The 14,783-nt window shown below is 46.0% G+C and overlaps 2 protein-coding genes across 5 annotated transcripts in view; one reads left to right on the forward strand and one right to left on the reverse strand.

The window, feature by feature from the left end:
• The window catches only part of HDHD2 (haloacid dehalogenase like hydrolase domain containing 2), a 14,716-nt gene extending 2,425 nt beyond the window's left edge, over positions 1-12,291 (forward strand). The window contains exons 2-7 of the mRNA XM_008928620.3: positions 711-821; positions 2,748-2,956; positions 5,294-5,378; positions 9,260-9,476; positions 10,237-10,300; positions 11,244-12,291. Of these exons, the coding sequence (XP_008926868.1) occupies positions 721-821; positions 2,748-2,956; positions 5,294-5,378; positions 9,260-9,476; positions 10,237-10,300; positions 11,244-11,347 (780 nt within the window). The 5' untranslated portion in view covers positions 711-720 and the 3' untranslated portion in view covers positions 11,348-12,291. The remainder of the gene's footprint in view (positions 1-710; positions 822-2,747; positions 2,957-5,293; positions 5,379-9,259; positions 9,477-10,236; positions 10,301-11,243) is intronic.
• A 1,326-nt stretch (positions 12,292-13,617) lies between these two features.
• The window catches only part of KATNAL2 (katanin catalytic subunit A1 like 2), a 30,861-nt gene continuing 29,695 nt past the window's right edge, over positions 13,618-14,783 (reverse strand). For 2 of the 4 annotated variants that reach the window (XM_029962153.1, XM_029962152.1), the window contains exon 16: positions 13,618-14,524. In XM_029962153.1, coding sequence (XP_029818013.1) covers positions 14,385-14,524 — 140 coding nt within the window. In that variant the 3' untranslated portion in view covers positions 13,618-14,384. The remainder of the gene's footprint in view (positions 14,525-14,783) is intronic. The other 2 variants (XM_029962155.1, XM_029962154.1) reach the window with 2 other exon arrangements.

A 14,783-nucleotide genomic window follows, 5' to 3' on the forward strand; every position in this document is an offset into this window, starting at 1 on the left:
AAGGGAAGGGAAGGGAAGGGAAGGGAAGGGAAGGGAAGGGAAGGGAAGGGAAGGGAAGGGAAGGAGTTGGACTCGATCGTGCTGATGGGTGTAACAATCTGCAAGTTCCACCCTGTCACCACCAAACAGCCTCAAAGTCAGGGCTCCCCGGGGCATGGTTTGGGCTGGATCACCCTCGATCTTGCTTACAAAAATAAAAATTAACAATATCCACTTCGGCGGAGCATTTTGAGCTTTACAACCAGAGCAGTGTGTATTTATTTTCACTTCAGCAGCGCCGTCGGGCGTAGGTGGGACTTGCTGAAATGTGCTTGCTGAGGCCTTGAACCAGCAATACCAGACCTAATGATCCTCTTCCCAGCGCTCTTGAGCTGTTCAGAGAATTTTTTTTTTTCCTTTTGACGCGCAAATAAAGGCACTTAAAAAACAAACAGCACCTGATTTCCATATATAGAGTCTTTGGGAGAAAAAACCACCACTCCATCAATTATGTTGGCTTTTTTTGTTTGTTTGTTTTTGTTGTTTGTTGTTTTTTTTTTAAACGCTGCCTCTTATTTCCCCCCAGTCTAGGGGGGCCCATTTAGTGCTGGGAGTAATGTTGTGAGTAATACCGGGCTTGGCACAAACGAGGAGCTTAACTGAGCTCCTTGTTTTTATTGCCCATTGTCTCTAAGCCAGTTTGTGGTTTCATTTGTTTTCCTGTGTCCCAGGGGAGGGGCGATGGCAGCTCGGCGGGCGCTCAAAGCCGTCCTGGTGGATCTCAATGGAACACTTCACGTGGAGGACTCGGCTGTGCCAGGCGCCCAGGAGGCTCTCAAAAGGCAAGTTTTACCTCTTTGTTTTTCTGTTGTTTTGTTTTGTTTTTTTTAATTTCCTCTGGCAGGTTGTGTCAGTGCTGTTTGCACAAAGTCTCTTCTCTAGGTGAGCCCTGGAGCCTCTGCCTTTTTCACGCTGTTGTGGCGAGCAAAGACTTGGCCAAATCCTGCTTTTATTTACACCTGCATTAACACCCAGACAACTCAGAAAATTCAGCTTTCCTGAGTGACTCTCTGTGTGTTTTCTAAGCCTTTTCCACGTAGAAAAAACTCAATATTCAAGGTGTTTCCACTGATTCACATATGACTACAGCCTTAGCCAAAGTGGAGAGTAGTTGAGTTCACCTGAATTACCCCACTTACACAAAATCACTTCAGCTGAGCTGTTCCTCGAGGATTTGTGAAACTGCAGGAGCCTGATCCTGTGTCAGAGCCCTTAGATCTGTGCTAAGCTAAAATGGAATAGCAGAAAAGCTTGGCCTAGTGAGCAAGGCAAACTCTGCAGAATTCTCATTTCATTCAGACAAGACTTTTCTTTATTATTATTATTATTATTATTTTTAAAGTTTCTTTCTTCTAGGTAAACAACCTAGTAATTTTTTGGTTTGAGAAACGTTTGATAATACAGCTCATCATCTTTTGTAGGAATTTCGATATATTAATAAAAAGGAGAATTAAATACCTCTTGCTCTTGTGATGAGAGGGTGCCTAAAGAAACTGAGGCATAGCAAAATGATTTAATCTGACCAAGTCGGTGGTGAAATAGGATACACAATCCCAGGAGTATTTGTACTGTGATATGACACTGTTTTCCTGGAGAAGACATCTTGTAATGGATGAGGAAAAGCCACAGAGTGATATATGCTGTTGTGGTGAATGAGGGAGGGCACCTTAAGATTCAGGTCTTTTTCCCTAAAGGTTTGAAAAAAATTTATTTTCTCATGCTCTTTTCTGCTAATCCGTGTCACTGTCCTTCCTGAAGAGGAGTTGGAATGACTGGCATTGGAACAAACGGAGAGATGCCATTTTTAGGGTTTCTTCTCAGTATTGAGGTCCACAGGAAAAAATTGTATCAATTTTTATTTTAGTTTAGCAGTTCATGCCTGTGCAGGGTCAGTGTATCTGACAAATGAGAGGGAAGTGGCAGGTGCAAGCAAAGTCTCCAGCACTGACCAACTTTATTCTTATGTTCTCCATGCAGTCCTGATGCCAGTGTTTGTTCCTATAGCAACAGAGAAAGTGATGGTGGGGGAATAATTAAAGGGAATGCTGTTGAAACTGTTACTTAAAATTATTTGATTGTTTGGTAGCATGTACTGTCAGTGCAGGGCAATAATGTGGGTTTATGTGATCCTGGTGTTCCTCAGGAAGGGAAGAAATGGCTGCAAAAGCTGACATAAAACCACCATCAAGGTAACACAGGTTCCTGGAGCATCCTACACCTCAGAGCAAGGCACAGCTGCTGGGAATTCACCCACCACGTGGAGTTCAGTGGTATTAATTTAGCAGCAAGCTTCTTTGGTGTGTTTATTTCTGGTTCAGGGTGCCGTTGATCAAAAATGTGGGGCTGGTTTATTTGTTATCTAGGTTGAATTAAAAAGCTTTTCAAACTAGTTGTTGATCACAGATGTGTTTGCTACTGCTGTGAAGGTGGAGCTTGGAATCACCACTTTCCTCTGGAATTTTCTTGGGAGAAGGGGAAGAGGAGTTGCGGGAGGACTTGGTTTTGCCCTGGTAGCTGTAATTCTTGCTCTCTGTTTCACGCTACCCTCCAGCCCACAGAAGTTCTCGTGTGGCACCAGTGCTCTGGTGTTTTCCTCTGCAGCCACGGATGGTACTTTTTGAGCCCCAGAGAGAAGTACAAGTGTGCAAACAGAAGGATTGCTGGCTGTGGATCACACTGGCCACTCTGGGCGTGCTGTTCCCCCACAGGCTGCGCAGCGCCCCTGTCACCATCCGGTTCGTGACCAACACGACCAAGGAGAGCAAGAGGGACCTGCTGGAGAGGCTGACGAGGCTGGGCTTTGACATTGCAGAGAACGAGATCTTCACGTCCCTGACAGCAGCCAGGAACCTCCTGGAGCAGAAACACGTGCGGCCTCTGCTCCTGGTGGACGACAAGGCCCTGCCTGACTTTACAGGTGAGGGGCTCTCCAAACTGAAGGGGGGAAATTAGGGAACGACTAAGGAAACATAGTGCTCTCTGTCACGCATAGACCTGTCTTCTTTTTAAATTAAACAGCCTGAAGTCATAGCTTCTTGAAGGAGCAGTGGAAATGGCAGCCGAGGTCTCCAAATAGAATCACAGAATATTCTGAGTTGGATCCTCAAAGATCATCAAGTCCAACCATTAAGTGATTGGCCCGTACAGGAATCAAACCAACAACCTTGGTGGTGTTAGCACTATGCTCTAAACAACTGAGCTTATCTCAGAGTCATTTGGGTAAAACTCAGTACTTTCCATTAATTTCCAGTGTAAAAAAAATACCAGTAATAGTTACCAGTAGGTTATTGGAGATTTATTGCACCTACCAGTGCTGGGTTTTTTTATAGCAAGGATGTGTCAGGTTGTGCAATACCTGATTTCCAACAGAGGCTTTTCTCATAAAGGGATGAAAAAACAGTGTGTAGGCCATGCAGGAGGCTGTTTCTCTCTTCACAGACTATTTTTAAATGCAAAATCTCCAGGTAGTTATTGTTGCTTATCTTGTGTTGAACATCTGGGTCTCACCCCATGTACTTGGATACCTTCATTGGTGGCAGGAGGTTCCCCACCCTTACATTTCTAGATTGTCGTTTCTAAAGATGTGGTTGAAACCTGCTTTGCTTTCAGATGTTCCCATTTCCCTCCCTCAGCAGTAAGGGAAGTAGAAGATGATATGTTTTCATATGTCTGGCAGGGGCCTGAAGTTAGCCCCACGTCATTGTTTTGAGAGTAGTGAAGATAACCGTGTTTTTAACACACTCAGAATTGAAAAACTATATATTCAATTTTTCATTTAAAGTCTAGGCAGCAGAAATGTGGGTGGCTTATCACTGCTCCTTGCCCCTTGTCTTACAAAACTGAAATCCCTCTGGCTGCCTAATTTCAGTAGGTTCTAATCTTGCTAGGATCTAGAAATTTCCTGTTAAATTTTAGTGCTGTAGTCAGTAATCTCCAGATGTACCAGCGTTAAGGGGAAGAGGCTCTGCGGGCCATGAGAACCGTGAAACCTGATAATCTGCTCTGCCTAACATTGTATCCAGAGAAGTATGCACCCAGCAATACTTTGTGTTCACAGGAAGGCTTTCTTGGGTCAGAAACAGGAGAGACAGCAGCTCTTCCGCTGAAAGCGTTTAAATCAGTTTAATCTCTGTGGTTTTGGGGACCTTTCCATCAGTTTTGCAGTCACTGATGCTAATTTTGTAAAAGATGGAACAGACAGAGATGTCATTTGGGTACATTGGTGTTGCCTGGGTCTGGAGTGGATTGTTTTGTTTCTTTTTGCTATAAGGGGTTTGGCTGCTTCCCTGCTTTCAGTGCTGCTCTTGAAACATTTAAGTACAGTGCAGAATGGTTCAAATTCCTGTTGTTGGCTGCTGTTCCTGGCCAATCTCTCTACAAAGTTGGTCACGGATGAGCGTAATCCACTCTTGGTTAAAGGACCCAGATGCTTCTGGGTGGTGTCACAGATCCACAGGGCAACTCTGGTACGTTTGAAGGTGGAACAAAACTCACAGCAAGTGCAGGATGCAGCTGATGACGTGTCATTAATAAAACTGTTTCTCCAGTTGCTGCTGCTCTGCTTCCATTGCTGGCTCTGTTCAGAGGTGGCACTGACATGCAAAAACAGTCTTGCTCCTCAGGAGCAGTGTAGGACAAAGGGGCTGTTCTCTAGGGCACTGACATTAAAAAAAAGAGACCTTCCAGAAGAGCCCACACTAATCTCGAGTAACAACTTCTAGGCCATGCTGCAGCACCACGTTTGCTGTCATAACCAGACAGCAAATAAATAATTTGATAATGGAACAAGAGACAGATTTTAGACCCTCAGTGGAGTTTTCTGGGACAAAAGGGAATAGAAAAACTGGGCGAAATTTACTAGCCTTCCTGCTTTGCTTGTCTTACAAAGCAGATAAATATATGTAGAGAGGGACTCTCAAATAACAGACTCAAATAACATCATTCAGTTAAAAGAGGGATTTGTGTGGTCTGCTGCATTTCAAGGGAGGCAGTGAGACAATCATTCAGCAGTTGTTTTTAAGACTGTTCAGCTCCAGAGCTGTGTTGATCCTGGAGGATTGCAGAGTCTGGATAGACCAACACCTTTTCCACAATGCTTTCTTCATTCTGAAAAGACAAAAAAACTAGTCTCTTAGATACTCTGTGTCTGAAAACGCTCATTTTTGCTGTAAAGTGATTAAATGCACTTGCTGACTGTGTGCTGCTAAGTGTGAGTTAAACTCTGCTCGCTCAGAGTCGTGTTCTGGTTTTCCAGGGATAGGCACTGATGACCCCAATGCAGTGGTGGTGGGACTGGCTCCTGAGCACTTCCACTATGAGATGATGAACAGGGCATTTCGGTAAGGCAGCCCCTCGTGGGTTTTTGGGTGGTGGCTGTCTTGTGCTGGGCTCTAAACCTCTGCATGTGTGAGGAATTCCATCTCCTGTGGGAAGAAGAGGGTGGTAGGAATATCACTGTTGAGCAGGGTGTGAGAGAGCCACTCATCTTGGTGGATTGGGGCCGTCACCATGAGCTTCAGGTGGCCCAGAACCTCATTTTTACAGCTTTCAGTCTGTAAATAAACTGCAGAAGTACAGTCACCATTGTGACTGGGAGGGGGCAAAGTTACAGTGCCTCAAGAGGAAATACACAAAAGCAAGGATGTGGGGAAGCAAGCACAGAATCACAGAATCAAATAGGATGGAAAAGCCTTCCAAGACCATCGAGTTCCCCCTCCAGCCCAGAGCACTGAGTGCCACAACCAGTCCTTCCTTGGACACCTCCAGGAATGGGGATCCACCACCTCTCTGGGCAGCTCCTTCTAATGCCTGACCACCTTTTCCAGGAAGAAATTCCTCCTCATGTCCAATCTGAACCTCCCCTGGCACAGCTTGAGGCTGCTTCCATGTTCAAAGCCCAGCCTTCAGATCCCAAATATAGGGAATGAAATCCAGTGTTTAGGGCAGATTATTCCTTACCTACATAATGCAGGATATCCAGCAATATCTTCTGAATCATCTTCTGTTCAGGAGTGGCCAGCACAACATGGGTGAGGTGAGGTGAACTGTGGAGCTGATCCAGTGTGTCTTATTTTTAAAACTCTTTGTTTTGTCCATAGGCTAAAGGGTAAATCAGACTAAATTTGCTTGTCATCATCCATGAGCCAGGCCTGCAGTAGTGTGTGCAGAGCCCTACTTCCTTCTCTCTGGTTCTAGCTTGACACCACACCCTTGATTTTTAACTCTAAAAACCTTCAGCTTGAAGAGGGTTGAGTGTGAGCCTGTTGCTGAATGTAGCCTGGGTGATGGATGTGATGAGTCCTTTCCACTCTTTTTGCTCAATGGGATGGCGGCTACCACACAGTTTTGCACCTTGAAATCTGGTAAAAACCCTGATCTCAAGCACTTTAATCTGTCCTTATAACCACAAAATCCAAAAAGGGAGTATGAATTACTGCTGACCAGTATCTTCCTTGGGGTAGGAGGCCAGTGCTGTGCTTATCTGCTGCCAATTATGTGTCATAACAACACATACTGACCAAAACTGCCTCTGCCTCAGTGCACGGTGCCAAAGGCATTGATTTTGGAGTTTTACAGTGCAGTCATGAGTGGACTCCAATTTCACAACTGCATGAGCTTAACCCATGGTGTGTCCCAGGGCTTACATCATTTCATTTATTGATATTTCTATCCTGACTATATTAGCTGTTGAATCATATCCATTCGCTGCCTGGGGCTGGAGATCAGGGCATTTAAAACAAGAAACCAGTGATGGCATGGAGAGTCTCTTGAGGGTTCCAGGCTCCCAGGTTATGTGGGAATGCCCGGGGAACTGGCCCTGTGGGGGTGGGCGAGGTTGTCCCAGGCTGGATTCAGGATTTATGCATTAAGCATAGAATTGGATGCTAGCTCTGGTGATGGAAGGAAAGTGCTGAGGGCCAAATCCAGTCCCCTGCAGAGGACAGTGGGTGCAGCATGGCCTTGGTGCCCATGGGAGAGGTATTAGGGGGTAACAGTGGGTGTGCTGCCTGAGCACCCCGTACCCAGCACTGCCTGGGTAGTGTGGCTGAGAGCTGGGCAAGGCTGCATCCTTCAGCTCTCCTTGCCTTGTGCAGACACATTCCCAGCCACTCCTGGCTTGTCTGCCTGGAGGAAGATTTCATCCTCTGTGAACCTGTCCTGGCTCTGCCTGGTGCTTTCCTGTGTTTCAGGCTTTGCAGAGGCCCTAGGACTGGCTTTGTCTGATCTGTAACACCTCACTGACTTGTTCTGGGTGTTTTCCCCAGTCTTCTATTGAGGGTAAACTTTTGCTGGTGTCAATTCTGTTTGGCCTGATGGAAAAACTAACCACTGGCCACATTCTCTTCTTACTGAGTCTTATCATAGAATCATAGAATCAGACGGGTTGGAAAGGACCTCTGAGATCATCAAGTCCAACCCTTGACCCACTACCACCACAGTTGCTAGACCATGGCACTAAGTGCCACGTCCAGCCTCATCTTGAAAACCTCCAGGGACGGAGAATCCACCACTTCCCTGGCCAGCCCATTCCAGTGGCTGAGCACCCTCTCTGTAAAGAATTTCTTTCTAATATCTAACCTAAACCTCCCCTATGCCATGTCTATATTCCTTCTCCTTTACTGCTCAGGTGATTGAGTCAGTTGGCATTTGCACTGCAAGTGGAATTGCATTGGGAGTGCAAAACTTTGAAGGGAATCTGATTAAATGCAGGTATCTACAGTGCAGGTGCCTGGGCTCTGGAGGGAGGAGGAGGCACTTGTAAGGCATTTTTCCCCTAGTAGTGCTTAAAATAGGACAGTTGAACTGTGCTCTAGAAGTGCATTTTCCTCTGCACTGGCTGTGAAGAGCCCATGCTGACTAATTACCTGGTAGGCAGCTATTCCACTGACACCTAACATTAGGTAAATCTAACCCAACATGAGTCCCCAAACGAGGTGCACAGAGTAAGGCCGTTCTCCAGGCACCATTTGAAATGACTGAGACTAAATTTCTCTTTTTGTGTACGTGGGATTTTGATGCCACGCTTAAAAGAATTCTCTCAGGTGAGATCTTCCCTGCAAACTGCTGGATGTAGTGGTTGTGGTGCTGCTGTCAAATTAAATTTTTCTGTGTCCTAGAGGCATCCTCCCATCACGAACAGTGTCTGGCTGCTCACAGATACACACACCAGCTCTCTTCTGTTTGAGCTTGCTTTGGAATGCATTGATTTAACAGAGGTGTTTTGTGATAATGAAGTGAAATGAAGTATTTTCATTTATCTACTGCTCAGAGTATCCAGGCTGCTCTGCAAGCAGGCAGGAAGGAGCAGACCTCTTCCAGGGAGCATCCAGTTCACCTCAGCCAGCCTCAAGCAATGGGAGCACAGCAGGATTTTGTTTGTTTTCTTAAAGGCTTTTTTTTGTTTTGTTTTGTTTTGTTTTGTAAATCATGTAGTGTTAAGAGGGAAAGGAATCCTCCTTTCTGCCCCGAGGATAACAGCTACTGTTTCTCCTCTATCCCCCAGCTTTGCTCCTTACTCCTACCTGTTGGAATGACCTGCAGTACCTGGAGAAGGTGTAGTGTGGAAGGAGAAGCATTTGGCACTCATTATGTATCAGCTTTTACAGATGCTGTCTGGAGGGCTCTTGTTGCACTGAAACATGGGGAGGGGGGAGAACTGCAGTAACATGGCTGTGCTTGGTGGTCCAGGAAGGTTCCTGCAGTGCAGCAGCTACACAGGCTGCCCTTCCCTGCAGGACAGGGAGCTGCTGTGTCTGATGTGAGGAAAAGGAAGGAGCTCTAATCCAGCTTTGTTCCTGACAGGCTCAGTAATAGCACTGTTAACTGGGGAATTCAGTGGGACATGAATGCAGCAAATAGCTTTCTGGGTTATGTAACTTGTTACTGTAATTCCTTTCATGTTACAATACAAAGTTAAGGTCAAGTGATTTGTCCTGTACCTGTAAGAAATTCTTCCCTGTGAGGGTGGCGAGGCCCTGGCACAGGTTGCCCAGAGAAGCTGTGGCTGGCTCTGGATCCCTGGAAGTGTCCAAGGCCGGGCTGGATGGGGCTTGGAGCAACCTGTTCTAGTGGAAGGTGTCCCTGCCCATGGCAAGGGGTGGAACTGGATGGGCTTTAAGGTCCCTTCCCACCCGAACCTGTCTGTGAAAGCCATTGAGGCCTTCAGCTGTAAATATAACTTCTTTAATATTTTGTGCTTTCTTCTTCATTCATTCTTTAGGTTGATTTTGGACGGAGCTCCTCTTATAGCAATCCATAAAGCCAGGTATTTCAAGAAGAAAGATGGGTTGTCTCTGGGACCTGGGCCTTTTGTGACAGGGCTGGAATACGCGACGGACACCAAAGCGATGGTGGTGGGGAAGCCAGAGAAAACCTTCTTCCTGGAAGCCCTGAGGGGGACTGGCTGTGCCCCAGAGGAGGCCGTCATGATCGGAGATGTACGTGAGGACCAACACCCTCATCACCTGCTCACTGACACAGTGCTCATCTGCACTGTGCACACTGCTTGCAAAGGGATGGTTCCACCCTTTGGAATCACCCCTTTGTGTGTCCAGAGAAGGGAACGGAGCTGGGGAAGGGTCTGGAGCAGCAGGAGGGGCTGAGGGAGCTGGGGGGGCTCATCCTGGAGAAAAGGAGGCTCAGGGGGGACCTTCTGGCTCTGCAACTCCCTGACAGGAGGGGGGAGCTCGGGGAGGGGTTGGGCTCTGCTGCCAGGGAACAAGGGACAGGAGAAGAGGAAACAGCCTAAAGTTGTGCCAGGGGAGCTTTAGATTGGATATTTGAGAAAATTTCCTCATGGAAAGGGTTGTCCATCCCTGGCACAGCTGTCCAGGGCAGTGGTGGAGTCCCATCCCTGGATGGATTTAAAAGCTGTGTGGATGTGGTACTTGGGGTTAGTGGTGGCCTTGGCAGTGCTGGGGGAATGGTTAGACTTGACAATCTTTGAGGTCATTCCCAGCCTAAACATTTCCAGGAAAACTTACAGGACTTAATGGGTAATACCTGGGGTGGGTTCTCTTACTTCAGTCACTGTTTGATGGGGCAAAAAGCACTCAGCAAACCACTCCTGTGACAGTTCCACTGACACGCAGCTAAAAGATTTCAATTCCATGTCGCTGCTTTTAAGTGATGTGCAAAGCAGAAATTGTTCTGGAAGTGTCCATGCCCACCAACCAGTTGCTCTCTGTTCTGCCCCAGGACTGCAGGGATGATGTTGGTGGTGCCCAGGACGCGGGCATGCGTGGGATTTTGGTGAGGACGGGTAAGTAGTCCACGTATCAGTCGTTTTGGGAGATGGTGGTGCTTTCAGTGATCTCACTCTGGATACTTGCAGCCCCTGGGCCCAGAGCGAAGGCACCCTGTGGCCAGCCCTGGTGCTTTGTAACAGCCCACCTAGGAATTACAGTGGTCACTACAAGCATAATTTTGCTTTGGGTAAGAGAGGAACGTGAAGGGACTGACGGTGTTACCGATGGTACCGTGGACTGGGTGAGGCCTTTCTGAGGTGGCTGTTGCTCATACTACACTGTTATGTTGAACATGAAAGGAAGTAATCCTGCTGTTCCTCAGAAGAGTCTTCAGAGAGGCACTTTTCATCAGGAACTGTGGTGATAGAACAAGGAGTAACAGGTTCAAACTGAAAAAGATGAAATTCAGGTTAGAGATACGGGGAAGAAATTCTTGGCTGGGAGGGTGGAGAGGCCCTGGCACTGCTTGCCCACAGAAGCTGTGGCTGCCCCATCCCTGGAAGTGTTCAAGGCCAGGTTGGACGGGGCTTGGAGCACCCTGGGATAGTGGAAGGTGTCCCTGCCCATGGCAGGGGGTGGAACAAGATGAACATTAAGGTCCCTTCCAACCTAAACCGTTCTGAGATTCTATGATTCTATAAAAGTGAAAATAACATTAATATTTCAAGAACCTTCAACATGGACGTATGAACAGTCAGTGAGAGAACAGTGCCAGTACTGCATTGTGAACCAGTGCATAAGTAACTGTAATTCAGAGCCAGAGCTGCCCCTGGAGGAATCTTCAGTGTATGTTTAGGGAAGCCTTGTGGGATGTTTGTTGCAGGAGAACCTCAGATGGGCATTCCTCCTACCTGGTTGGTACTGATTTGAGGAGGCTCTAATTTTCAGGGGGAAAAAAAATAAAAAAGGATACTCAGAGGAGCCTGGTAAATGGATCATTTTGTTAATCTGTTACAGGTAAATATCGACCAGCAGATGAAGACAAAATCAATCCAGCTCCCTACTTAACCTGTGAGAGTTTCCCAGAGGCAGTGGAACACATCCTAAAGAGTATGCTGTGAGAAAGGGAGTAGTTGGTTCACATAATTTCCTTCATTCTTGCTTCAAAAATTAAGGTCCCAAGATCAGTCATTGCATGTGTGGCATCAGAAACCTGCCTGCGGTGTGAGGGTCCGAGTGGGCCCAGCACAGTCACCACACACAGGGAGCACGGCAGAGTTCTGCTCACCTTCAGTTTTCAGGAAATATCTGATGAAAAGCCCTGTCTGGAAAGTGTCACTTTCTGCAGAATAAGTGAGACTTATTCTGAAAACATGCACTAAAATACCAACAGTAACAGAGCCTTAGTTGGCCTGCAGTGATTTCACTGAGCTCTTACTTAAAGGTAGAGATTATGCACATTTAGAAGTGACTTTTAAATTAAAGTACCACTATTGCTTAATAATAACTACTGTGGCTGTCTTTCCTCTCATTACAGCAGATCCTGTTCTTTGTTTTTCAAATTTTACATAAAATTAAAAACTGTCAGCATTTTACAGATGTTTTAATTAGATGCTGTTATTAAAAAGAATGATACAGAAACAAAACTCTGGTATTAAATGCCTCAGAGACTGTGACTTTTTAAAATTAGGCTTCAGCAGGGTCCTATTAGTGCTACAGTTGCAAAATTTCACTGTTGTTGGGGATTTTTTTGTTTCTTTTTAATGTTATGGGGAAAATCCTTCACGAGCCATGGGGACACATTCCAGTTTTTACAGTTGGTTAGCAGAGCTGTAAAATGAAATTTAATTCTGTATCATGCAATGCTTTTCCTATGCTCTACATCCCCCAGTATGAACCAACTTTGTAATGATGGTAAATGGCTTTTCTGGTCCATTTGCAAACTGTAATAATCAAAGTCCTTTACAGTTGTTTTACAGTGCTCCTGAGTGTTAAATTATTAGATTGTAATTATGCATTACTGGAGTATTAACCTTATTGAAAATACAGTTTTGTGTTAATGAGCCATGCTCGTTCTTGTTAAACAAAATCATCGTGATGAATGAATTTCCTGACATATGACAGCATCTCTCTGCAGCCTCACTTGGTGGGTGGTTACTACATTCAGATCTAATCTCTGTCACAGACAGAACGTGTGGATGGATTTTGCAGATTTTGCAGTAGAAACCCAGAATCATTTAGGTTTGAAAAGCCCTTTTAAGATCATCAACCGTTCCCCCAGCACTGCCAAGGCCACCACTAACCCACGTCCCCAAGTGCCACATCCACATGGCTTTTAAATCTCTCCAGGGATGAGGACTTCACTACTCCCCTGAGCAGCCTCTGCAGAGCTGGACAGCCCTTTCAGTGAAGAAATTATTCCAAATATTCAACCTCAACCTCCCCTGGCACAACTTGAGGCTGTTTCCTCTCATGGTGTCACTTTTTACCTGGGAGCAGAGACCCCTCAGGAACAGAGGCCATCTTTAGATACTGTCACGTACAGTTTTGGATAAATTCACACATCTAGTTTTTGTGCCAGCAATTCTGAGCCTGTTTCTGCTTGGAGGATATAAGGGAGGTCTGTGGCCCAGGGTCAGAGTCAGGTTCAGGAGGTGGGAGAGCTATAAGCAAAATCCTGTGAAGAGATTTCCCATGGAGACTTTTGACATATGACTGATGCTAGAACTAAAAGGGACTGTCAGTGCCTCAGGGGCCCTGGGACGTGCTGGAAAGCATGCACAACCCTGGTACTCGGAATGCAGATGCACACAAGAACAAGGAAAACACTGGGAGAACTGCAAAGAGGGAAAAGTGTCTTGGTGAGGAAGACAGGTAAGAGAAGGGCAGTGGTGAGACCTGAAAGAGTGACTTGTCAGAATTGCTGGTGCAGAGTGCAGGACACGTGGCAGTGCTGACTGCTCACCTGGCTGTGTGTGCAAGAACAGTGGCTGGTATTAAACACTGCACTGCAAAGACTGGAAAACTCCACTGGGTCCAGTGGAGGGTGACACAGGTGATGAAGGGAGTGGAGCACCTCTCTGAGGAGGAAAGGCTGAGGGAGCTGGGGCTGTTGAGCCTCAAGAAGAGACACTGAGAGGGAACCTCACTAATGTCTGTCAGTGTCTGCAGGGTCAGAGGATGGACCAGGCTCTGCTCTGTGTGGCCCAGCAATAGGACGAGAGGAACAGGCACAATCTGATGCCCAGGAAGTTCCACCTGAACACGAGGAAGAACTTTGCTGTGCAGTGACTGAGCACTGAACAGGTTGCCCAGAGAGGGCGGGATATCCTGGAACCATCTGGACACAATCCTGTGCCATGTGCTCTGAGATGGCCCTGCTGGAACAGGGAGGTGGGACCAGGTGACCCACTGTGGTCCCTTCCAACCTGAGCCATTTCGGATTCTGTGATCCTGTTTTATGGCTGGCTGTGAACCACTGGGTAACCACCAGTACAGTTTCTAGTTAATTAGCCTAAACCTGCTGATTTTCTACAGTATCCCTCTTAATTCCTTGCCTTTTCCACCTTGGAAATGCTCCAAACCAACAGGAAAGTAACACACTTGACACATCAGCTGAAAACGATGACAAACTAACCTCATCTACAAAGCCTTGCTAAGGTCCTGAGTTTCACTGAAAACCCTTGTTTCATGTTTCATTAAGAAGGGTGCAAGTCTCTGCTGGTACAGCTACACTGACTGTGATGCTCTAGTGAGTCTTGGGAATGGAGAATTACACTAATTGTCTAACTGTTCTTAAGCTTTCTGCTTCAGTTCTACCTCCAACCTGTACGCAGTTGTCATGAATAAAGACTGAGAAGCAATCAATCTTTTAAGTCTTCATGCATAAAATTAAGGCTGGAGGCTTTGTTGCATAGGAACTGCCATCACATTAATTCCATGAAGAATGTTTTTTGAATGGTCATTAAAATGGTTAATAAAGAATAACCACCACTCTTTCACCCACCCTTAAATTCTGGAAGTAAAGATTTCCCTCTGACACTTGTCACTGCTTTCTCTTTCCTGAGACAACAGCATTTCCTTCCCCATCACCATTTGATCCTTTGGAACAAGGACATGCCACTTTGGAAGTCTTGGAAGTTTTGGGTGTGTTTTCTGTCAAACTGACTCAAATTCCCTCTGCCAAGCCATGTACTTCCGGCTTAGATTCTTTGCTGATGGCTTGGTGTGGGTGATCACATCCAGGAAATCAGCTGTTGTGATCGTGTCCAGTTGGATCACGGGCAGCTTACTGTTACCTAAAGAGAAGAGAAGTGAATAAATACTGTTATCATTACCAAAAGACATTCTTTTATGTCCCTGCCTAATGCAACACTTAATATAGGGAAACAACAGAGTAAACGCAGTGAGATAAAGAAAAAGTTGTATTTATGCAGAGAGCACAGATTTAAAAGACATTTAAAAGAAGGCCTGGTTTTCAGAAATTTAGATGTTTTAGATCTGTAGAGTTTAGAACTTTTCCAGGCAGATATCAGAGCTCCACCTGCTGGGGTTAAC

The sequence above is a fragment of the Manacus vitellinus genome, unplaced genomic scaffold (assembly GCF_001715985.3).
Source record: "Manacus vitellinus isolate BGI_N305 unplaced genomic scaffold, ASM171598v3 scaffold_42_pilon, whole genome shotgun sequence".
In the NCBI taxonomy this organism is placed as follows: domain Eukaryota; kingdom Metazoa; phylum Chordata; class Aves; order Passeriformes; family Pipridae; genus Manacus; species Manacus vitellinus.